At 35.9% G+C, this 22648-nt stretch overlaps 1 protein-coding gene across 5 annotated transcripts in view; it reads left to right on the top strand.

The window, feature by feature from the left end:
- LOC117970936 (pleckstrin homology domain-containing family G member 4B-like) overlaps window positions 1-22211 on the top strand; it is a 39561-nt gene extending 17350 nt beyond the window's left edge. The window contains exons 4-24 of one of the 5 annotated variants that reach the window (XM_034918738.2): window positions 3850-4056; window positions 4769-4892; window positions 5612-5705; window positions 7381-7467; window positions 7555-7671; window positions 9404-9502; window positions 10380-10522; window positions 10879-11017; window positions 11391-11507; window positions 11620-11811; window positions 12801-13690; window positions 14161-14410; window positions 15159-15248; window positions 15806-16030; window positions 16335-16505; window positions 16639-16816; window positions 17155-17271; window positions 19022-19267; window positions 19692-19912; window positions 20430-20493; window positions 21316-22211. In XM_034918738.2, coding sequence (XP_034774629.2) covers window positions 3850-4056; window positions 4769-4892; window positions 5612-5705; window positions 7381-7467; window positions 7555-7671; window positions 9404-9502; window positions 10380-10522; window positions 10879-11017; window positions 11391-11507; window positions 11620-11811; window positions 12801-13690; window positions 14161-14410; window positions 15159-15248; window positions 15806-16030; window positions 16335-16505; window positions 16639-16816; window positions 17155-17271; window positions 19022-19267; window positions 19692-19912; window positions 20430-20474 — 3752 coding nt within the window. In that variant the 3' untranslated portion in view covers window positions 20475-20493; window positions 21316-22211. Of the gene's footprint in view, window positions 1-3849; window positions 4057-4768; window positions 4893-5611; window positions 5706-7380; window positions 7468-7554; window positions 7672-9403; window positions 9503-10379; window positions 10523-10878; window positions 11018-11390; window positions 11508-11619; window positions 11812-12800; window positions 13691-14157; window positions 14411-15158; window positions 15249-15805; window positions 16031-16334; window positions 16506-16638; window positions 16817-17154; window positions 17272-19021; window positions 19268-19691; window positions 19913-20429; window positions 20494-21315 lie in introns of all 5 variants that reach the window. The other 4 variants (XM_034918739.2, XM_034918737.2, XM_034918736.2 and 1 more) reach the window with 4 other exon arrangements.
- The last annotated feature ends 437 nt before the right edge of the window (window positions 22212-22648 follow it).

Raw genomic sequence — 22648 nt, 5'->3', positions numbered from 1 at the left:
CACGTGTAAATTGACCGGCATGGAAACCCCATGAATGTTAGTGTGTTTAAATGGTTATACCAACAAAACTAAGTAAGATGATGTTTTTCCCCTGAGCAATGATTTTAGGTTTTTTTTTCTTTCTAAAGCATTTTCAGCACCTTCTTTCTTTATGTTTTGCAAATGAACTATGTTGATTAGGTAGGGGAATTCTGCTGGCCCAGTTGTAGTAAAAAGAAGCTTATATAATTAGAAAAAAATAAAGAAAAAAAAATCTTGTAAATATCAATTATAACATCAAATATATTTTCAATACATTTTCTCCACAGTGCTTGTCTAATTTTTTAACCATGGATATTTTATGATTGGGAGTTTAACGTTAATGATGGAGTATATTGTCTACATGAACCAGAAATACTGTAATAGCAAAAGAGTCATAAACTTATGTTAATATTCATTTTAGAACACAAATATGCAGTGCCCTTAGAAAGTTTGATTAAATGTTGGCAAAGAACAAGGAAATAGTTAAGTGATAGTGCCCGTCGATGAATGCTCTACCGTGTGGTACTTGACTGCGACTGGAGTTGTGCACCCTGAGCCGAAGGTGAGGGTGCTAACGAAAGTCGCGGTCAATTAGGTAGAGCCTTCAACGAGAGGGCACTATCGCTATTAGAAAATATTTTTTCTCATTTTCTTTAAAAAAGTACTTTAAAACCTATATTTACCTTGAACTTGTAATGATTCATCTGGTGCCCTTCCACTGAGAAATGTTTTAGGAAAATAGTTCCAAAAATTTTCATAAAGGATTGCATACATAATTTGAGGAAAAAATAAATAAATAATTAAACAAATAACTTTTTTACTTGTCAGAGCAGCTTATAGTGTATCTGGACAGTGGCAGATATCTGAATGGAGCAATATTCCTGAATTGTCACAGGTGTCTCAGTTTGTTATTGAAAGATGCTGTCTGAGCTCCAGTCATGAGCTGACAGGCTGTGATTAGCTGACTCTGCAGCTGTGGGTACAGGATTGGTTGCTTTTGTCGGTGCAAAGTATTGATTGGCTGGTTTTGGTGGATAATAAAATACATTTGGACTAATTGTGTCTTTGTTTAGTATGTGCTGTCCAATAGATGTGAACTGAGCTTTCAATACCGCAAGTCAAAATGAAAAAGCCATTACTTACGCTGATTGATTTTAAATTTGATTCAGGTGATGCAGTGACTTTCCAGCGGGCATCTACTGTGTATTAATGCTCACTAGAGCTGGAAGATGATTGGCTGATGATACTGAATTGTCTTCTAATTTCTAATTGAATTCCCCCCATAGTTGCTAGTATTAATATGTTTTGAATATATTGTTACTTGATGTTCATAAAATTGGGTCATGCTGTCGTATTTTTCAATGCACCCCACATCTGCTGTTATCACATTCTGTTTTTCTCAGGATTTTTGGAGGCACACCAGAAAATCCATTGGAGTGGCACAATTGCATTGTTATTAATGGAACTTAACAACCATGGAAAGTGTAGAAGGAAAAAAAAAACTGCAGGGTAAAGCTGTTTGAACGCACATGTGATATACTTTCACATGAAACAATGGAGATAGGCTGTGAGTGGTTGCACCTAACCTTCCAAGGCAGAAACAGGAATAGTTGGTTTCCAGATGTTTCAATTGTTGATATAGTCCCCTTCCAGCTTGGCACACCACACAATATGTCTCTTTCTTAAAATTGTAAAGGACACATCACACACAGCAGTCTGTTCCCTGAACTCTGCACCTCAGTCACACAAAGCATATGACAAAATACAACACTGCTGGCAGAGTTCCAGGCTTGGTAAACAAACTCCTGACAGCAGAGACCAGCCTCTCAATTTACCTACATTTTGTACTGCAAATGTTGGCTACTCTGCATGTTTCTTCTCCAGCTTTCACTGGAGTTTTTTTTAGTCCCTATTAAATGATATTTCTGTGCATGGTAGCGCCAGCAATTGTAACACCCATTTTCACCAGTACCAATCCACCCATACAGTGTAAAACCCAGGCCTGTACAATAGCACAACAGAGTAGTCTAGACATCTAAAATTAGTTTTTAGAATGCCAAGAATCCTCACCTTCAGAAATAAAGGCCAACTATTGATCACTGGGCCCTCTAACCTGGTATAAATAGTCAAAGAAAGAAAAGTCTTCAGACTTTTTCACTCATGCTAGGATTTTGTCTACTCATCTGCTTATTTTAACTTTTTTGTAAGGGAATACATATACATGAAAAGAGAATGTTTAACCTTTTCATACAGTTTTCTGAATGCAGCATCTTGTGTTAAATATATGGTGTTAAATACTATGAGAAATAGAAGAAAATATGCAGATATTGGGTGTTTACATATTCGTGAAGAAAACAACATTGCAGGCCTCATTTGTGTGAAAAAACACAGTAAATATCTGCTTAGTAATATTTTGTTTTACACTCTTGGTGCTTTTAAAATTTTGTAAGCTCTTTTTGACATGTACAACCATTGCATTCCATCTTTGACACAATCTCTCTAACCTCCTTGTAAACTTAATTAAATAACACAATGTTAATTATATTGTATCAATGATATTTTATTCCTAACCCTTTATGTCCTATTAAACAGTGATGCTATACATCTGTAGAATATCAAATCTGCAGCTATTTAAAAACAATCAGATTTTATCCAGATTTTATATAATTGATTTACTTATAATAAGCTACTGCACCTGGCCTGCATTTTGTAATAAAAATAATTTATTTTCAAGTAGTTTAATTAATGTAATCATTTTGCAAATAGCAAGGTTTTCTCTTAGCGTCTCAGTATGTCACTCTTAACTTGACTACGAGCCCACTAATCCCTGCATCTTAGAACGTTTCACAAGAGAGTAGAATATCTAATGTTTTCTCATGCATTAGATAACATTTTAATATTCCCATGTAAGCACCACTTCATGTTTGCTTTGTTTAAGAAACAAAAGAACAAAGAAACAGAGAAATACTGCAACATACAGTTGTTGGTCACCAGCGGGAAATGTACAAAACTGGAGAATCTAAGTAACCCATACTTTTTGCTTTATATAGGATTGTAGTCACATAAAGACCTTTATAGAAACACTGTTGGTGTATATTATAGAGGTTTATAAGATAATTGTTGTTCATATTAGTATGGAACAAATAGTATGCTGCTATTTATTTTAATTAAAACTCATTCCTGGTTTTATTGTAGACATAATAATAACTGTTCCACCATGAACATTTAGAACAATGTAACGCACTAAGTATTTACATAGATTCAAATTTAAGCAAATAAAGCGAGCTTGCCATACTGTAGGAATATATAAATACATGTATTTGGTTTCGAAGGTTTTAATATTGCCTACATGGTTTTCTGTTTAGAGTGTGGATTCTCCCTCAACATGTTCTACGAGACTCTGGTGACTATAAACTTAAGGAGTTTTACTGTTCTGTTGGCAAGGCCAACAGAACAATACAAAAAAGATACCATGAAAATAGCATTGGGGTACCATCAGACCTGCAGGTTACCGTAAATTAACCATAGAAGAACCATGAGCAGACCACACCATTACCAGCAATGGTAACACAATGGGTTTGGATCAGAGATTACAGTGATTCCGATAGTGTAGCACACTGTTAATGATATGGTACCATGATACTGCAATTGATCACCAATGTGTATTTCTGCAAACCATTGTGATTCTATTGAAGAATATAAAAAGAAAATGTACAGTCGTTATGTACAGTATTGAATTTCAACTCACTTGCATGCACAGAAGTCATTCTGAAATGAAAACAATATTCCTTGTGAAAATATAATTAATTTGATATGTTTATCAATCAGCAGATTTTCTTCATCCTTGTACCACAGAGGGGGCGATTAGAAGAAACAGTGGTGAACTTTGTCACACTCCAAACACGCCCAGCAGAGTGTCTAAATGTGAAACTGCACTTCAGCAAATGCTAGCATCAGATTCTGAGCCCAGTCTGCCAAGTCAAGCATCAGAGGTCAACCAGGAGCTTCTCTTATCTAGAGGTGTCATATTACCAGGTCTGTGCCTACGAGATATCTGAACGAAGTCTCTAACGACTTTCAGTTTACTACATTTAGTTTTATTCCTGAAATATTAAGCTATAATTATGAGTTTAAGTGAAACCTCTGTGAGCAAACTGTGTCCTTAATAGGGTGTGGCCTTATTACCAATTAATATTAATATTAAGTTTATAGTTTAGCGGCACCACTTTTACTGTTTAACACTTTTCTGGATAGTTTAGCCATTTTTTCTCGCAATTATTTATTGTAGTTTTCTTAATCAGTTGAGTTGCAACCTGTTGCGTTCCATTTTTCAAAGGGTTTAAAGCTGTCAACAGAGGTAATTTGATGGAAGTTTGGTACAATTGGGATTACAGATGGTGACCTTAATACTGAATACGGGGGGGGGGGGGATGGGGGGGGGGTCATATTAAAGGTGATTTTACATTGCTGTAAATTGGAGCAAATATGGACTATAAAAAAATGCCCTTACTTATGAAGTGGCCTTTTACCTAGATGACCTACTGTACTGTAATATATCTATAAAAAAAAGTGTTGAAAGCATTACAAATATGTTGTTGTTTTCTTAAATGTTTGTCAATTTGACTTGATAAAAACAGGGTTCCATTGCACTATTTTTTTGTTTTCTAAATAAATGTACTGAATACATTTTAACAAGTTCCTTGATAATACAGTGTTAAATTACCATTCAGTTTGTATTGCCCTGTAGGAAACAGAGACCGGTATGGCCATGCTGTCATACAAGTCTGTACGCGAAACAAAATCTGGATAAATGAAAACTGCACAGCAAAAGGGCTGACTCGTCTTATTATGTATTACTACATCACTCTTCGGTATGTTTTTCTATTTCTATTATTGTTACATTATTAGGTATACATTTAATATAATTCTACAATTAATTTCACTAACCAGTACCTTGGGTAGGTCAGATTTATTTTCATTGGGTGGCCAAATGGTCTCTGAAAAACAGGTGGTTTATATAGTTTAAAATGATCTGAACGTTCCAGCATTGGGTTAGGTTTATGTGGTGTTGTGTTAAACACTTGCTTCTATCAATGGTGAAAGCATGAGCTTGAAATTGAGCAGTTTAGATTATAGTGGTTGTAGCTAATTGAATAATCCCACAGATTTGACCTGTTGTGCACTTCCATTTCCATGTGCAGTTTTGGAAATTATATATATATATATATATATATATATATATATATATATATATATATATATATATATAAGAGATCTATTATAGTAAATTAGGTTACAGAAAGTTATCAGTTTGCTTACCTTACTTCTAGGTAGTGAATTAACCAAGAATGTGCAAGACTATCTGAAAGCGATGAAACAGAGATTTCTTAACCTAGTATAGTACCAGATATAATTTTAAAAGAAGTGTTGGGGGGGGTCTCTACTGCCTTGTTCAGTAGCTAGGCAATAGCCACTCTGCCAATTAATTCACTCTAGTTAAATTACTAAAATCAAAAAAATAAATAAACATTAATCCAGTACAGGTTTTAAAAGCCATAAATTATTTTTTTTTATTTTTTTTTTTTTATAGAAAAGACCAACGTGGATTAGGGCTGACTGTCTTAGTGGATGCCCGGCGATACCCACCTGTTTCTGTACTCTTCATGGCCTTTACAGAAATCCAGGTAAGTTCACAAATCATTGATTACCAGTACATGCATTACATGCTCCTAGAAGTTAGATATATTAATGTGTGCAGAAGTGTATTTGCCATAAATTGTATAAGGTCTGCAAATTAAGCACATTGCTGGAGGTTTGGTTCGTATGCTGAGGCTGATTTCAGTGAGGGTGCTTCATGGCTGATAACAGACAGCATACATACCTGCATGATGTCTATATGTGCAAGTCAAGAAACTTACTTGGTACAAGTAAACAGAACATCGTTCTGCTATTCCTGCATGCAGGGGAAGTGGGTGTGATTAATGCGACTAATACCAAGTAGTCATAATAACTCTACAGCTAAATTGCTGTCAGAATTTTCTACTGAACTTCAATAAAGAGTATTCAAAAAGTATACACAAAACATAACTACAATAAAATATAATGGCAAGGTAATAGTGATGTGTTTATTGAAATGGGTCTCATTAAGCTTTAACCCAGGAGTTACAATATTTAAAGTGCATTCATGAAACTTGCTTGACTTAACAGTAGCGGTAGAATAGGAAATGTATTCCTTCCACCATAACCATTTTTGTGAAAAGTAGGTTATATAATATTTTAACTGAAATGTGATTTAAGATTTAAGATTTAAGGTGAAATCATATTTACTTTTTATAATAGTTTTATTCAACTGTCCTTTATGAGGCTGGTTTCCTATGTAAATGCAAAGCTATACAGATGCTATTCCCTGCAGATGGCATTTTTAAAGTCCCTGATAACAGCTATTTTGTGGGAAAATCCGTGCAGTGTTTCCTGTATGCTTTTGTGTCCAAGAATAAGATTAGGATTACCTCAGTCATTTGGGTTTTGCAAAGCCTTTAAAAGTTTTAACTGGTTTTGTAACATTTTTGACAGAAAACATGCCTTGGGGGAAGGCATGTTCCCACTTGCTACTAAATGGCAAGTGGTACAGGTGGTAATCATGGAACACTTCAAAGGATATAGGAAAATGATAGATGTATGTAAGCCTGACTGTTTGTATAGTTTATTGTAATACATACTGGGCCAGATTTACTAAGCTTTTTCCTGAGTTTTCATCACTTCAATAATGAAATTTGAATGTAAATGTAATCCAATGGATGTAAACAGAGGCTTTCCCAGTTGTTTCATATTTTTCCAGACATATATTAAGTAACAAGACTGGATTGGATCTTTATAACCTTGGGCCATTAGTCATTATTTGAACAGAAAGAGTATTTAGATCCACAACTGTTTCGATCAAGTGAATATACCCCCAGATGTTTATTGTTAGGTTTTTTGTTGTTGTTTTTGGCGGAAAACAATGTGGAATATCCATATAAAATACATATACTGTATATTGTGTTATATATGTACCTGTATATGAACATAGAGTATGTAAATGTGGTCCCTTTCATACATGTCACACGTATTTTTTTAGACCACAATTCATTAAAAGAGGCACACATGCACTGTTGTTTAATTTTCGTGAGATTGAGACACACATTTCAGTTGTTTAAGTGGCAGTATTTAAATGTGTCCCAGCAGTTTCTGTGATATCAAGTGTGTGTTTGAGTGCCTATGAGTGGCTGTGTATCTGTGTCTGTGAGTTAATGAATATACTGTGTTAGCACTGATTTGCTTGGATGATGTAGTAATAAGGCTTTATCTACTCTTCCACAGGCACTCTTTCCAAACATACTTTACTCCATCCTGATGCTCGTTGACAAAGAGGCAGCCTTTAAACCAGAGAGAGATTCTGTAATACAGGTAAACTATGAACCAGGGGCTGTGAAACATTTAATGATTTTATCTGAGAACATCTTCTAAAACTTTTTCCCTCCCTTTTTTTTACAGTATGAAGTCCTGACATCACTGAAAGCACTGCACAAACACATTGATCTGAATCAACTGACACAAGAGTTTGAAGGGACGTTTCCTTACGATCACAGTCAATGGATACAGTTCAGAAGGGTAAAAATGCAAACACTAAACCGCTATGTAGTTGTGTCTCCCTGGTTAGCTGTAAGACTAGCCTTAAGTGTTGCAGAACAGACAGTAGGGGTTACAGCAAAGCACATTACTTACAGGCCCAGAGGAAGGCCTAGGTAAACTAGGTCTAGGGCGGCAAATTTAGGGGGGCAAGAAATCTTCATTATGTGCCAAGCATCGCTCTGGTGACGTTTAGCAGCACGGTAACTGGCATTGTACTGAATCCTATCCAAACATGCTCTTTCACATGGCATGGAGTGATCGATATTAAATTGAGTTCACGCTATCTATTATGCCGTTCTATAGAGACAGTTGCTTTATGACTGACTTAACGTAATCCGTAATGGAGACACAAAGTTTCAAGAAGTAAGCTACTAGACAGGCATTGGTTTTCGCCATCAGAACTGGTAAGTTAATCATTTAAACTTATGTGAATTTACAGTATTTTCACTGTAAATACCTATGCTAATAAAATGTGTTCAATTCCGATCTCTGAAGTCCCAAATCAATCGATAAAAAAATAAAATCAGAAATGTTGCCTATCACATGACACTGACAATATTACTAACCTGCAATATAGCCTACGTGCTTACCCTTAAGAAGAAAGCAAAGAAGGTATGCATTGGGACTTGTGCTAAAAGCATGACGTTAGTTTAATTACAGTGCTGTGTGTAATTAGACTTACAGTATTAGGGAAGGTAGTAGTTGGCGTGACAACGTCTGTGTTGCCCTTTCTGATAAGTTTTTGTACAAGTTAAACATACATTACATTGGGAGTGTGTTTCTGATATATATTGTCATGTAAATGGTTCTGTTTTCAGCTTAGATAAACGTTTGTTTCCCAACGCATTAGATCATTTAACCACAAAGTTTAATGTTAAATTGTGATCCATAATGTGTGCTACATACGTTAAAAATCTTTTTGGCCTGCTTAGCTTATTCAGACGTTAGTATCTGCCCCACAACTTACCGTTTTAAAACAGTTGGATATTTCCCTATAGTGTTGTGTTCTTCTTTAGATATATGATTTTGCCAAAACATATATTTTCAACCAGTACATTTCATTTCATATTACTGTTTACAATGATGACGTTATTGAAGTTTTGAAACAGTAATTTAAAAATCGCATATACCGTGGGAAACCCAATTTAAAATATGTACATGGTCCACACAATTTTTCAAAACAGAAACCAGGTTATATACGAGCATAAAGAGCGATTGCACAATACAAGCTGAATCAAAAACCATTACCTGACTGATATGGTGCCATGCCAGGCTTTGCCAAGAGTGGGAAGTTGCCTAGCACCAATCTTGATTATTTTTCTTTGCTGCTTGTTGGGTTCTGCATATTCCTGCAATATCTTTTTCGACATATTAGCAATTGTTTTGACATTTTGATTCATAAACCCTTACACTTATGTTCATTTCACATCAGGTTTTTGCCATTAAAAATGTCTTGATGCATCACAACATCCGGTTTTGGTACCCAATCAGAAACATGTCATTGGTCCAATAGTTTGTACTGTAAATGGGGTCAAAAGCAGTCTGTAGTTTTGAGCACAGATATTCTTCATAGACCCTATAGGTCTGAAAAGACCATCAATAAAATGAATGTGGTTATATTTCAACATTAAATACATGCTTCTTTAACATTTCTGTTACCGTTTTATTGTGAAAGAGATTGTTGTTAAATCTTGAAAATGTTATTTTACAGAAAATAGAGCCCTTTGCAAGTAGCTGCAATGTAGCCATCGCCTCCCTACAGAGCTCCATCACTACCTTACACTCCAGCAGCACCCTGAACACAGTACAGGTATGTCTAAAAAAGCATTTGCAATGACAATGAACATTTATAAACTACACTTTGTATTGTAGTGTGCTATGGGGTTAGGGGTCAGGGTTGGTAGGTGACGCAATCAAATATAAAGACATAAGCCCGATACCAGCTCCTCCAAGGGAGCCGGCTCTTTTGTACAGCGGTATCAGCGATATGCTTCAAAGTGAGAGGTCCCGGGTTCGCGTCCCACCTCCTCATGTGAGAAACCCCTGCCTGCAGGAACCACGGTTCATTACAGTATCATTAAAACATATTTTAACTTTATAAGAACCTAAAAATTATGAATATAAAATGATATATAAAATAAATACTGTATGCTAGAAACTAGTCAGGGACATATCTATCAGTAAACTACTCTACCGCCCTCATGTGGCAATTAGGAGCACAGCCCCTATATAAATGGTTTTAATTCATAGGTAAATGTGGGGTGGTTAAAAGAAATTGTATCATGTAAATCCCCCTTCCAATATTTTAATGGTTAAAATAAGCATTTCAGACAAATAATGTTCATGTTACTCATATTACTATACTTCAACCTATACATTTTAAATTAAACTAGTTTTACCCAAGACCAAAAAATACTCAGATATTTATGTTATGTATCCATTGCATTGGCATTTAAAAAGGGTACATTAATATCTAGCAATTACAATGGTAATTAATATTTAATTTACTTCAAAATTTTTGTATGTTTGGAAATTGAAATGTGAAATGAAATTCCAAAAATGTGCTTTTTCACACTGAAAATCACCCAAACTCTAAAGCAATCAATAGTGCCCATTTCTTTTAGTTACGTGCCATATGCTGTTCATTGAAGACATGCAAACTTTAAATGTGCCCTTTATTCCTATAGGAAGTTGTTGACCTAATAAACAAACAGAAATCCTTGATGAAGTATGTACTGGATGATACACGGCTAGTGAGACTGAGGCTTGAGGGAGGTACCATTCTAGCAAGACTCAAGAAGGAAGAGTTCTGTGATACTGAGGATTATAGGTAAAGAGCAGCGTCAAAGCACCCTATTATCTTCCAGGTTATGGTGAACTACTTTTTCACAATACTGATGTATCATCAGTGGCAGGGCATGGACAAAATGTTACAAACATACTGTTGTTGTTATTATTTATAATACATCTGCTTTGTTAGTATCATTTAAATGAAATCAAAGTTATCTAAGGGGGGGGGTCACCATAACTTTGATCTTTGAGATCATAACTTGAATTTGTCTTTCATTTTTTGTCTTCAAGTTATTGAAGATACTGGACAGTTGCACTGGCTACAACCAGGCAGGTGTAAATTTCAACACAACTGTGGTATAGTACAGCTAGTTAACTGAATTACTCTGTTTGCAGGGACTCCATTGAGATGGTCACTGCGTTGTATAATCAGGTGGATGAGGAAGTGCACAAACTGGTAATACTGTCTAACAAGTCACTGCAGCAGCTGGAAAGCCTCCTTGAGCTACGGAAATTTGAGGAAGGATGTGACCAGGTTAGTAGCCATACCTAGTCTGATTACAGATAGTGTTCTCAGTTCAGCACACATGCGCTAATTGGGTTTGCAGATTGAAAAGACGGATGACAGCTAAAACATAAGTCTCCTGTTGTTCTTCAGTCCACTTCAGCCGTTAAGTGGGATGCAGAAGTTAGGTGACATTCAAAAAGGGGCATTTCAAATTGGTTAAAACTGGTGTAAAATACACCTTTGGATGGTGTAAAAAAAGATTTAAGATAGAAATTAAATGATAAAAAGAATACCGATAAAAGAAGCAGCGAAGATGGTAGTGAAGCTAATTAAGAGCAGGGAAATCGACCTATGAAATACAACTTTAAACAATTTTCATATTTTGTGTTTGTTTTGACAGATTAAACTGTGGTTCAAAACAGAGGGAGAGGCACATCTTGCTCCTCTGGATTCCTTGTCTTTTGATTCACTAAAGCAAATGCAACAACGTTTCAGTGTCTTTCATGAAGAGTTTGGGGTACGTACTTGGCCATGGAGGATATTTGAAATTTTTCCTTTGAGTGTTAAAAACTGAAACCTGTGTAGCTATTTTTCTAATACCAAATTGTTATTGATTTCTCTTTAAACAGCACCACTACAAACAAGGGCTGTGCTTGATCAAAGATTCAAAGAGCATAAACAGCTGCTCGCTTTTTGATGCTGTGCATCTCGAAGAAAAAGTGCAGAACTACCAACAGTTTTTGAATACAATCCTTAGCAAGATTGAAAAGCGGAAGAATGAGTTGGAAATACTGGTGAACCTGTATGAGTTTTATGATACGGTAACTTTTTAATTTAGCAATGCAGTAACAACTATATATACTGTACTCTACATATTCTGCCCTGTTTTTTGGTGATAGGGGTGGGTCTTTTTTGACTTGCACAATACTCAGTGAGATATCATTCTTGGTAGTCACTGTTGCAGAAACCCATTTTTAGGGGTAAAACAAAAAAGTGTACTGTAGCGTTTTTTTGGGTGGGGGGGGGGGCTCGTTAGGTATCACCGAGGGGAACAGAAGAACGCCATTACTTTATTGCCTGCCTCATGTAGGTCGGAGTGGCTAGCTTTTGCTCTCTAAGGCCCAATTGGACACAACAGTCCTGGGTGCCTCCTAGTCAACTCTCAAGCCTACACTGCTCTAGCTCTCTCTTCTCTGGTGTGGCCCACCCACCTGTCTAACTCTACTGACGTGATCCCCACCCAGTCGCACATGACACCCTTCTAACAATCACCATGCTCAGCCTAACGTGACTGTCAGAACACATCAAAGATCCCAATCATTAACGTGACAGTATGCTCCCTGGCTGATTGATGTATTCCTTCATCAACCAAGACTAACAACCTAGTCTCCTGTTGAGAGCAATTATTGCTCATTTTCTTTGGAAGAGAGTAGCTGTTAATTATGTCATACTTTTATGGGACTCAGCTTTTGTAGTGGTGGGGACCAACCAAGACGTAGCTTCGCTTTTCCTCCGCCAGGTGTGGATTTCCTATTGGCCCGGTGTTGATGGCTGAAGTGTATTGCTGGCTCCAGGGATCAGCCTATTTGCGGCCTCCCTGGCGCATCAGCAGACAGAAACATGTTTTAGGGTAAAATTATATTTTTATATTTAGTGAACAAAGGGTAGGATTGGGGTTAAATGGACAACTAATGACCCATGTCATAAAACAGATGCCTTTTGGTTCTTTACGGAGTTAGGATAGTTAAGAAAATTTGACTACTGCATATGATGAATAGGTTTCTATCTAATTTTTCTTTGCTATCCTCAGGCTAACCAATGGATGGAGCACTGCAATGATTATTGCAACCAGCTGAATGTGGACAACAGCTCGTGCCTTTTCTCACCAACAGTGGTCCAAACCTTGCAGAACTACCACAGAGAAGCAACAAAATTCTCACCAGATAATTACCGCAGGCTGGACGAAATGGTTTTAAATCTGAACAGTGCTAAGGAGACGAAGCAGTGGAATACCCACTGGTTGAAATGCCAAAATACCCGCCGTTGTTTGGAAGAAGTACTGTCTAAAGTCACAACAGTACCAAAAGACTGTAAGGGAGGAACTGCTTCCAGAATGTCATCAGACGCCAGTCCCAGAACTAGTGGAGAGTACAACTGTGAAGGACTTAGAGAGCCTTCTTTCACACATGTTAATGATAACAGAATATATCCTGGGCAAATGAATGTGGAATCCAATGTAATGTTTGAGCATGAGGATATAAACCAAAATTCCAATGTGTTTTCTGAAAACACTCCTTTATTTCCACAATCTTTTTCTTCAGAGTCTGAACGATTCACCAAGTCTGTGTCTGTGTTTGACGATACCGATAGTGACTGTACCTTGGATTCTTCCTCTGCCTCTTGCCGGTCCGAACCCATTTCCTCTCCAGCTGCCCGTCACAGAAAACAGCCGTTAAAAAAAATAATGAAGAAGACTTTTACTTATGACATGTCCCAAAGAGAGAGCAGCCACATGGAAACCAATCACAATGGATACACCAGGGTTTATATTAAAGGACTGGAAGTAGTCAATAATGTGGCTGCTGAAAAGAAAATACAGAGGCCTGACATACAAAGCCCCCAGTTGGGTCGAAGTCGTAGCTTATCATCGCCACCTAGAATGCACTGTAGACATTCAGATGAGGGCAAAAAGTTGAACAGGTACAAAATAAGTTTCTTTTTATGGTCTTTTTCTTTTTTTATGGACCTGGCTTAAAGTTCTTGGGGCCTGCAACCCTACGTATTCCAAACATTTCAGGGGAAAAATAGTTATTAAAAATTGGTATGTTGTAAACTCTTTCATATTAGCTTTATATAAAGACCAGCTCACCATGATGTCCACTCCAGCAGTGCCTTACATTTTGGAGACAATCTGAAGTTCTTCCTCTATTAAGACTAGCACACTAAAACCATTTTACTCAGTCCCGGTCATAATAGAGGGATTCCTCTGAACTCACCATTCAGTATCACCCCCAAAAACCGGATGTGGCCACCCCTACAGTTCACTGATCATTGGAATCACCTGAGTAAACATTATGATGCAAAAATTGACAGTTCTATCACATGTGACTTTGGAAATACTGTATGGTAAAATGCAATATCCTAACCAGGGTTTCTATGTTTTCCAGCAGCAAAGTGCAGCACATCATGGATGAAATGATCTCCACAGAGAGGGAGTATGTACGATCTCTTGGTTACATCATTGAAAATTACTTCCCCGAGATGGAGAGAATGGACTTGCCTCAGGATCTCAGAGGGAAACGCAACATTATATTTGGAAATCTGGAAAAGCTGTATGATTTTCACAGCCAGTATTTTCTCAAAGACCTGGAGCACTGTGTGGATTGTCCGTTGTTTGTCAGCAGTTGTTTTCTCAGACATGTAAGTCTTTTAATTATGTAGATATAATTGCCATTATTTACGAACATTACTTTTTGTGTCTTGGGTCCAAAGACCTTACACTCATTATGAAGCTCAGAACCACTAGACTCTTTTTATATTTTGTGTACATTTTTTAGTTTGCTTACTGTATAGTCTTATTTTGTGACACTTTTTTTTTAATTCAAATCCTGGTATGTAAATTATTTTATTACAGTATTATAATGTATTGTAATCATAATACATGTATGTGAAATCATCAAATCACTGTTAATGATTTGGCAAAATCCCAGTGATTCTTATCTTGTGTGTTATGTCGTGCATAGAACAAAATTCTAACATAACAAAACCAACCCTTTTTTTATAATTAATTGTAGTTCCAGAGTACAGACTACTGTTTTTGTGATTCATAATAAGTTAATATGTTGTGTGTAGGATGTTTCTTGTTATAACAGAAACAATTTCTCACAGTTTGAGCAGCCAGAACCAAACCAAACTACACAAGATGACATCTCTTATAATAAATAATAAGAGACACCCTACACACAACGTATTCACTTATTATGTATTTTAATAAATTCTGTCAAACGCTAATTTTCTGAACATTCTATGACAGCAAACATAGAAACTATTTCAAATATACGGTAGAAGACTATAAAATGATAAATGCAATTGTAATTAGTGAATTTTTGGTGAATGATTACAAAATGTACAGAAATATATATATATATATATATATATATTGTCTTAGGAAGAGCAATTTGGGATGTATGCTTTATACAGCAAGAACAAGCCACAATCTGACACCCTGCTTGCCAGTCATGGAAATAGCTTCTTCAAAGTGAGTAACGTTTAATCTGCTTTCTTAATGTTATCCAGGATATAATTTGATAAACAGCGTATTTGATTTCAATTAAGCCAGTGCAGATTTTATAAAATTGCATTGGTTTGTCAATCATGGGGAAATCAATAGGGCCACTTTACTGCTATTAATGTAAAACTGAGGAATCATGCAGTATAAGACACTGGGGTCTATTCAATCAATTTAAACAGTAGTGAATCTAAATACACTTCGCTTTATTAGGACACTAAGAGATTGTCATGATCTTTATACACAAAAGTATCTGTTTTAATTATCTAACCAATTGTGCTGTTTAAATCTGCCACTGCTGATCAATTGAATAAATTGGCAAACAAATTTAATCTAATAAAAAATAAAACAAGTCAGGTGGAATTATTTTTATTGCAAAGTATGAAATACAGATCACTGTTCTATATTTCTATTTGGTTTTGGTTTCTGTAATTCAATTAGGCCCTATGTATGTGTGGTTCATACTCAGTTTTGAGTATTATTATTATTATTATTATTATTATTTTTATTTTATTTTTTTTATATAGAATAAACAATTAGAATTAGGTGATAAGATGGACTTGGCTTCCTACCTGTTGAAACCTATTCAAAGAATGAGCAAGTATGCCCTGCTTCTCAAGGATATGATTAAAGACTGCAGCAAATCACAGGAGCAGGAACTCTCTGACCTGCAGGCCGCTGAAGAAATGGTGAAGTTCCAGCTGCGCCACGGCAACGACCTTCTGGCAATGGATGCTATCAGAGGATGTGATGTGAGGAAATTATTCAGATAACTTGGTTATCTTTATTTCTATAGTAACACTAAAAGAACAATTCTTTAAGAAACATTCCCACTAGAAGTCTTTCTCAATGTCTATATTTCATTTTTGATGTCTCAGAATTACTGCCTCTTAAAAAACTTAAGTCAAATGGACAATTTTTAATAGGTCCACAGGTCTAAAAAAAACTTTTCCACACATTTTTTGTTCAGGCTGAACGAAAAATGAATAAAAGCAGTGGTGTTTTTCAATGGTTTTCATATAGTTCAAGTCAAATGGGTCTTTTTTTTTATTTCAGGTCAATTTAAAAGAGCAAGGACAGTTGAGATGCCAAGATGAATTCATTGTGTGGTGTGGACGGAGGAAAAACCTTAGGCATGTCTTCCTCTTTGAAGACCTGATTCTTTTCAGTAAAACAAAAAAGATTGATGGAGGATATGACGTCTACATTTACAAACAGTCTTACAAGGTATACTCCAGTCAATGTAATACAATGGGATGACATTTAAATAAAATATTAACTTGTTACATATCGATATACACATGCACCTCCACAGCCATGTTTGTAACATTTATTTACAACCAATATGTACCATTTTCAGACAGCAGAGATTGGCATGACAGAAAATGTTGGAGATAGTGGACTTCGGTTTGAGATCTGGTTTCGAAGAAGAAAATCCCAGGACACATTTATTCTACAGGCCAGCGCCAGTGAAGTTAAAGCAGCTTGGACCAACATAATAGGGAAAATCCTGTGGAGGCAAGCCCTGCGAAACCGGGGTACGCGAAACACCTGAGACTTTGTACAAAGAGTAGAGCCAAGTATATTTACCTGTGTCAGTTATTTACAAAGAAAAATCTGTAGTGAACATTAGTATTAAGCCACTAAGAGGGCCCCTTTTTAGCACTGAGATCAAAGTGTTGTGGGTACTGCCCACAAGAGTTGATGGTGAAAAATGTTGGGGGACAGTTCTCCAGTTGGAATAAGAAGGCCATTGTGAACAGGGGTCCTACTGTAAAAAACTAAACTTATGGGTGGCTCAATACTCGATAAAGTGAGATTAACTATGATAGTAAGTGGCTCAATTAAGATTACATTCCTGATATTTCAATTGCAGAACTACGGATGCAGGAAATGGTGTCGATGGGAATAGGCAGTAAGCCATTTATGGACATTAAACCCAGTGCTGCTGCCATCAGTGACAGAGCTATTGATTATATCATGAAGGGAACAGGTATGTTACTTTTATGTCTATGTTTAATAGTAATGGAGAACTTGAAAATATTTCCAAAATCAATTGGATAATCACATGCCAAAATAACTAACATAGTATAATACTGTCACTGTTAAATTATTGCCAAACTTTTGCAGTGAACACTTACTGAAATAGCAATGTATTTTTAAACTCTGTTTTGACCAGTCAGAACAGAGTGGGTGAATTTGGTCACAAGTAGCCCAACTACAATGGTGCGATGTACCGTGGGCCCCACAGCTTCACATACTTATACTACACGATGTGTGCACTTATGCATTTTGAAGATACCTTGCCTAAGCAGTTTGGGGAGATTGTCCCAACATGTCTGAGGGTAGCCTGTGCTATGTTGAAAGTATTTAAAGGCTTTTTTTAGGGTATTCAAGAAGATCCTTTTTTAGACATTGTTTGATCATGACAGGTCCTGTTTCATTTACAGGGACTGTTACATGTAAGCATTTACAAAATAAACAACTAAAGATATCAGTTACTTTGTAAGGCTGAGGTATGGGTGGATTGATATAACTTGTTAGCACAAGTTCTTGAGGCTTCCTTGAGAATCTTGGAATTTGTGACTTATCTTTGCTATTTAAGTACCACGTTCACCCCAGTTTGAGAAAACTTGGACACTTGGGACATTAAGTTAACATACATTCATATACAAATGTAGGTTAAGGTAATAGCTCAGCTGACCTATTAAAGGCAGAATGTTTATGTAAGACCACCTTACGTAGTCCTACTATTACTACAGACACACTAACTCTGCCTGTAGCAAAACAAAACAAAACCAACATTTACTACAGTACAATACCAGTACAAGCAAAACTCTTTTAAAATAATATTCAGACCCTACAGTAGTTATTATAGGCTAGTGACTTTGCGTTGTGTTATTTTCTTATTTCTTAATTTAGTTTTAAAATAAAACTAATTCAACCTTTTGATATTTTGCGGGTGATCAAACACAGTTTTATTGTTTTTCCTTCTTTTGTTGGTGCAGTCACATCCAGACAGTCATCCAGTCTTCACAACAGAAAACAAAAACATTGACCTCTGACATGTGGGAAGTCACAATAGAATAGAGGGTACAGTAAGATATTTCCTCAGGGGGTCTCAATTAAACCAGCTCCCCCTGGTGGTAACAAACAGAAACTACTCTAGGCTACATTTACATGCCTTATTTTGATGAAAATGAGAATATGTTATGAGATGGCATTCTATATATTGTGGATCTAAGTGGTGATTATCTACTTTTTCATGTCTCTAACCCATTTTGTGGCTATTTATATCAGATTTTAAACAAACGTTTTCATGTTTGTCTATTTAATTAAAGAAATAGGAGCACGCTGAAAAAAGCATGTGCAGCAATGTTCTGTATTCACGGGGTGCTAAAGTCTCAAATAAATATTCCAAATTAAATAATCAAACACTCACCAAATGTCAGCTATCAAGCTTGTATCTTTATTATTATTTAAAAAAAAATGTTTTATAGAAACTATAGAACAAGAGAATTCATGCTCATGCAGATGCGTTGCGGCCACTGTTCGTCAGTGCAGTACAAACATTGCTTAGTCGTTTCGTTCTACTTTTTCTGCATGCAAAATAAAGAGTTAATAACAGGCTGGAGTAAGTGCTTTATACATATGCCCCCTTGAGTTATGGATAGTTATTTATATACATGGTGGGAGATCCGTTCCTGTATGTCACCTTCACACCCTGTGTTGTTTTCTTTTAGAATCCAGAACTAGAGCTTCTATAGCAGTGTCTTCATTTGACCACTCAACACCGTTCAAAAGGCCACATTCGACTATTTCCAGCAGTAGCACCTCCTCTTCAAGTAGCCAGTCTTCTTCTTCCATACTTGGATCATTAAACTTGCACACGTATCCTAGCCCAACTTTCAATCACTGGTCCTACGACATTGGAACCTGTATCGAGGAAGACGAACTGGAGCAGGAAACTGGAAGTCAGCCTTCTATGAGTAAGTCATTTTCCATTCAATACGGTTTATTAATATCTGTTTAGTATTTTATGTAGGATGAATAGAGTACTGTACTAACTAAAACAATAACAGTACACAATGAGGTGATGTACATTTTATACAGAGATGGCAGATATACAATGTACTGGTGCTCTTGGCAACCCAAATTGTACAGATTAATTTATGTACGAAAGACACAGATGAATGTATTAAATATTATATACTTGTAATGTACAATCTTGTGAGTCAATGGGAAAACGTATACTGCTTATTAAGATGCTGGAACTGACTTAGTTTTGAACCTCAAAGTAGCTCAAAGTAATGAATCAACTACTGTGGCTATTATATTGCAGAAACATGAATGCCATCTATTTGACCAGTTGTTCTGAATACTAAACTACACCATTTGTATCTTTTTTAACAGTTACAGAGAGTTCTGAGACCTCTTCACAGTGCACGTCAAGTGAGAGCATGAGCGGTTTAAGCCATTTAGCTCCCAACTGCCATTCACAGCTTCCAATAGAGACGTTCTCAGACGAAGGGGCTTCTTATCTTTGCTCTCAACCACCTTCACAATCCACATCCCCAGCACTATTTCAGAAAAACACCGATCTTAAACAGCCCACTAACCAGTACATCACTGCAGTAAGTATGGTAAAGAACTGTAAACTTTACTCAAACACTCTATTACTTGTCTGTCTATGGCAGGGATTTGGGTTAACTCTTCCTGCCAGCATTTTAAACTGTCCACTTCTAAGATTGGGGAAAAAATGAGCATCAGCAAGGGAAGATTAAATATGTTCTCATTAAAAAAGTAGGCCCTTATGCATTTATCGGGTCCATATGCAAGACTCTACAGGTGAATATGGTAACTGCCTTGAATTTTTACAAACGTTTATCTTACGAGCCTAACCTCTTGTAGAACTGTGGATTAGAATTTGGGTATTATACAATAAACCAGATTTCATGTAATTTTGCCAAGATATTTACTTGTTTATAAGGACACTCCTAATCTGTGTGCACTAGTTTTTGTTTTTAAAACCCCTTGGTACAAAACAGACCATTATACTGTTTATGTTGATATTGTAGAATCCAGCCCATAACCTTTTGGCAGCAGTAATTTGGATTTTAATTGGTTTTATCGTCTTGCTTTTTTTGCCAGAGCAAGACCACTAATATAGCAATAGGCCTCTCAACAGTGGTTTGACTGAAAGGTTTTTAGCTCAGTAAGTACAGTAAATAGTTTTACTCATCAATACTAATGATTAGGAGATTCCATTTTAAACAATAACCCTTAATAACTAATTATGGTTATAGTAGTACTATTCTGTTTGTCTTGGTTGCATGAGTTTCATTTCATGCTGGTAAAGGGATTACTGCTGAACAGAAACTTTTTTTTCCTACCTTGCCTCGTCTGGTTCTCTTTCATTGTTTACAAACGCTAAAATATTGTAAATAATTTAGCACATTGCTGTAACCCACACAAAAATACAATTGGCTTTTGATGTGATTCAATAGACTTTTCTTTTTTTTTTTTTTACTTATGTTTTGATATTTAACTTCTTGTGAGACACAGAGGTTGGACAGAAAATAGAAACACTTGCCATAAAATATTGCCAGTAGGGTGCAGAGCCAAAATTTGACACTGATTTGACAAGTCTGAAAGGTGTTTAAATTGTTCCGGGTGGATGTTCAAAGTCTGTTCTCGACAGTCGCCCATAAAGTCATCACTTCTGAGACTGGTCCTTGAGAAACATCAGGCATTTCTGCAGTGTTGGATACTGAAACATCTGCCAACTGAGCACCTGTGAGCCCTCTTGCCTGTCACAACTGAAAATGATTTGCAACAGGGAGATGCAGCTTATATACATTGCAGAATATATTTTGGAGAAACCATTTGCATAACAAATAAATCAGTCATGTTAGGGGCATCTTATTTACATCAAAGTATGTGCTATAGCGTTTACTTTTTTACAAGCTCCAGGTTAAACATTTGTGTGTTCATAGCTAGTTGAGAATATTAATTAATACATTTTTACTTTTTACAGCTATGAAAAGGCTTTGAAGACTCTTGTCAAATTGCAACGTACTTGAATACAACATAAACCAGTTATCTAGATATCTCCACAAAGAGTTTTTACACATCGCCTTTGACTGAAACAAGAATCCCAACATAAAAGCTTGCAAATCTCATGGAACTTTGCACAGGTTTGCTGTGTATGTTAAACATTGCAAAGACTGCCATTTGCAATGCACAATGTTTCGTGTACACTGTGTACATAATAGTAATGTATTTTGTTTTTACAATTCAAATGTTAATTGTAAAATACTAAACATAATTTTGATAAAAGTGACTTGGTACATTTTGAAAAGTGTAACTGTTTAGAGTTTTATATCCTTGTTTTATGATTTTTTCCCTATATCTTTTATAAGAAAACATAAAATATTAGAGAGCAAGAAGTCTTTGCATTTTTTCAGTTGATGGCTTGCAGATGTATGCAGTGTCTTAAAATGTGAAGAATTTCATATAAAAATGTGGTTTTGTATATTCTAATTGCTCACTATAAATAGACTTGGGAGTTTATAGTTCTTTTTTTCTGTACAGTCTAATAAACACTATTAAAAAAACTGTAAATGTTGTTAAGTATATCTATGTGTGTAACAGTAATGCACAAGCTTAGTGGGATCCATTAACAATTCATTTTTATAGAAGGTATTAATGCAATTAATGTTGTACAATTTAGTTTTTAATACTGAATTTGTTTTTTCTCAACTCATGCCATTAATGTAAAATGGAATTAATACATTTTGTACTGTTGTTTATTGATTTATCATAATGTGCAAGTTTTTAAATATATTCTCTTAATTCATTTGTTGGACAATGCATTTCTTGACATTAACTGGATGCATTTAACACTACATGTTTAAGTAGCTTACCAGTCATTCAACTAGAATATCAGGAACTGGCCGTTCATCTGGTACTCCAGTAGGTTGTCACAGCCTATCCCATACAATTGAACAGAGGCTTCATACAGTAGGTTTCCACGAGGCTCGTACTCACATCACATAAATCTAATTCAATATTAGTTGTACATAGCAGAATACTGTAAGTACCTTCTTATTGTGTGCCATCCATTTGAGCTCATTTCACTATGTGCATTTAAGGTTTAAAACTGTGCAGCGTACAGTATACCCTACTACGAAGGTCGTAAATGATAACTCCAGTGTTAATCAATAAAGTAGAATTGATTTGGGCATTTTCAAGAGGTCGTTATGCCTGTCTCGTTATTAAATAACCATGCTAACGTGATTTCCGAAATTAAGTTGATTTACGAAATAATGTTAATGTAGCAGGTGCTGCTGCTTTAATATGATGTTACT

This window comes from Acipenser ruthenus, chromosome 3 (genome assembly GCF_902713425.1).
Source record: "Acipenser ruthenus chromosome 3, fAciRut3.2 maternal haplotype, whole genome shotgun sequence".
Lineage (NCBI taxonomy): Eukaryota > Metazoa > Chordata > Actinopteri > Acipenseriformes > Acipenseridae > Acipenser > Acipenser ruthenus.
Note: the sequence above shows the minus strand (reverse complement) of the source record. Positions and strands in the feature narration are given on the sequence as shown.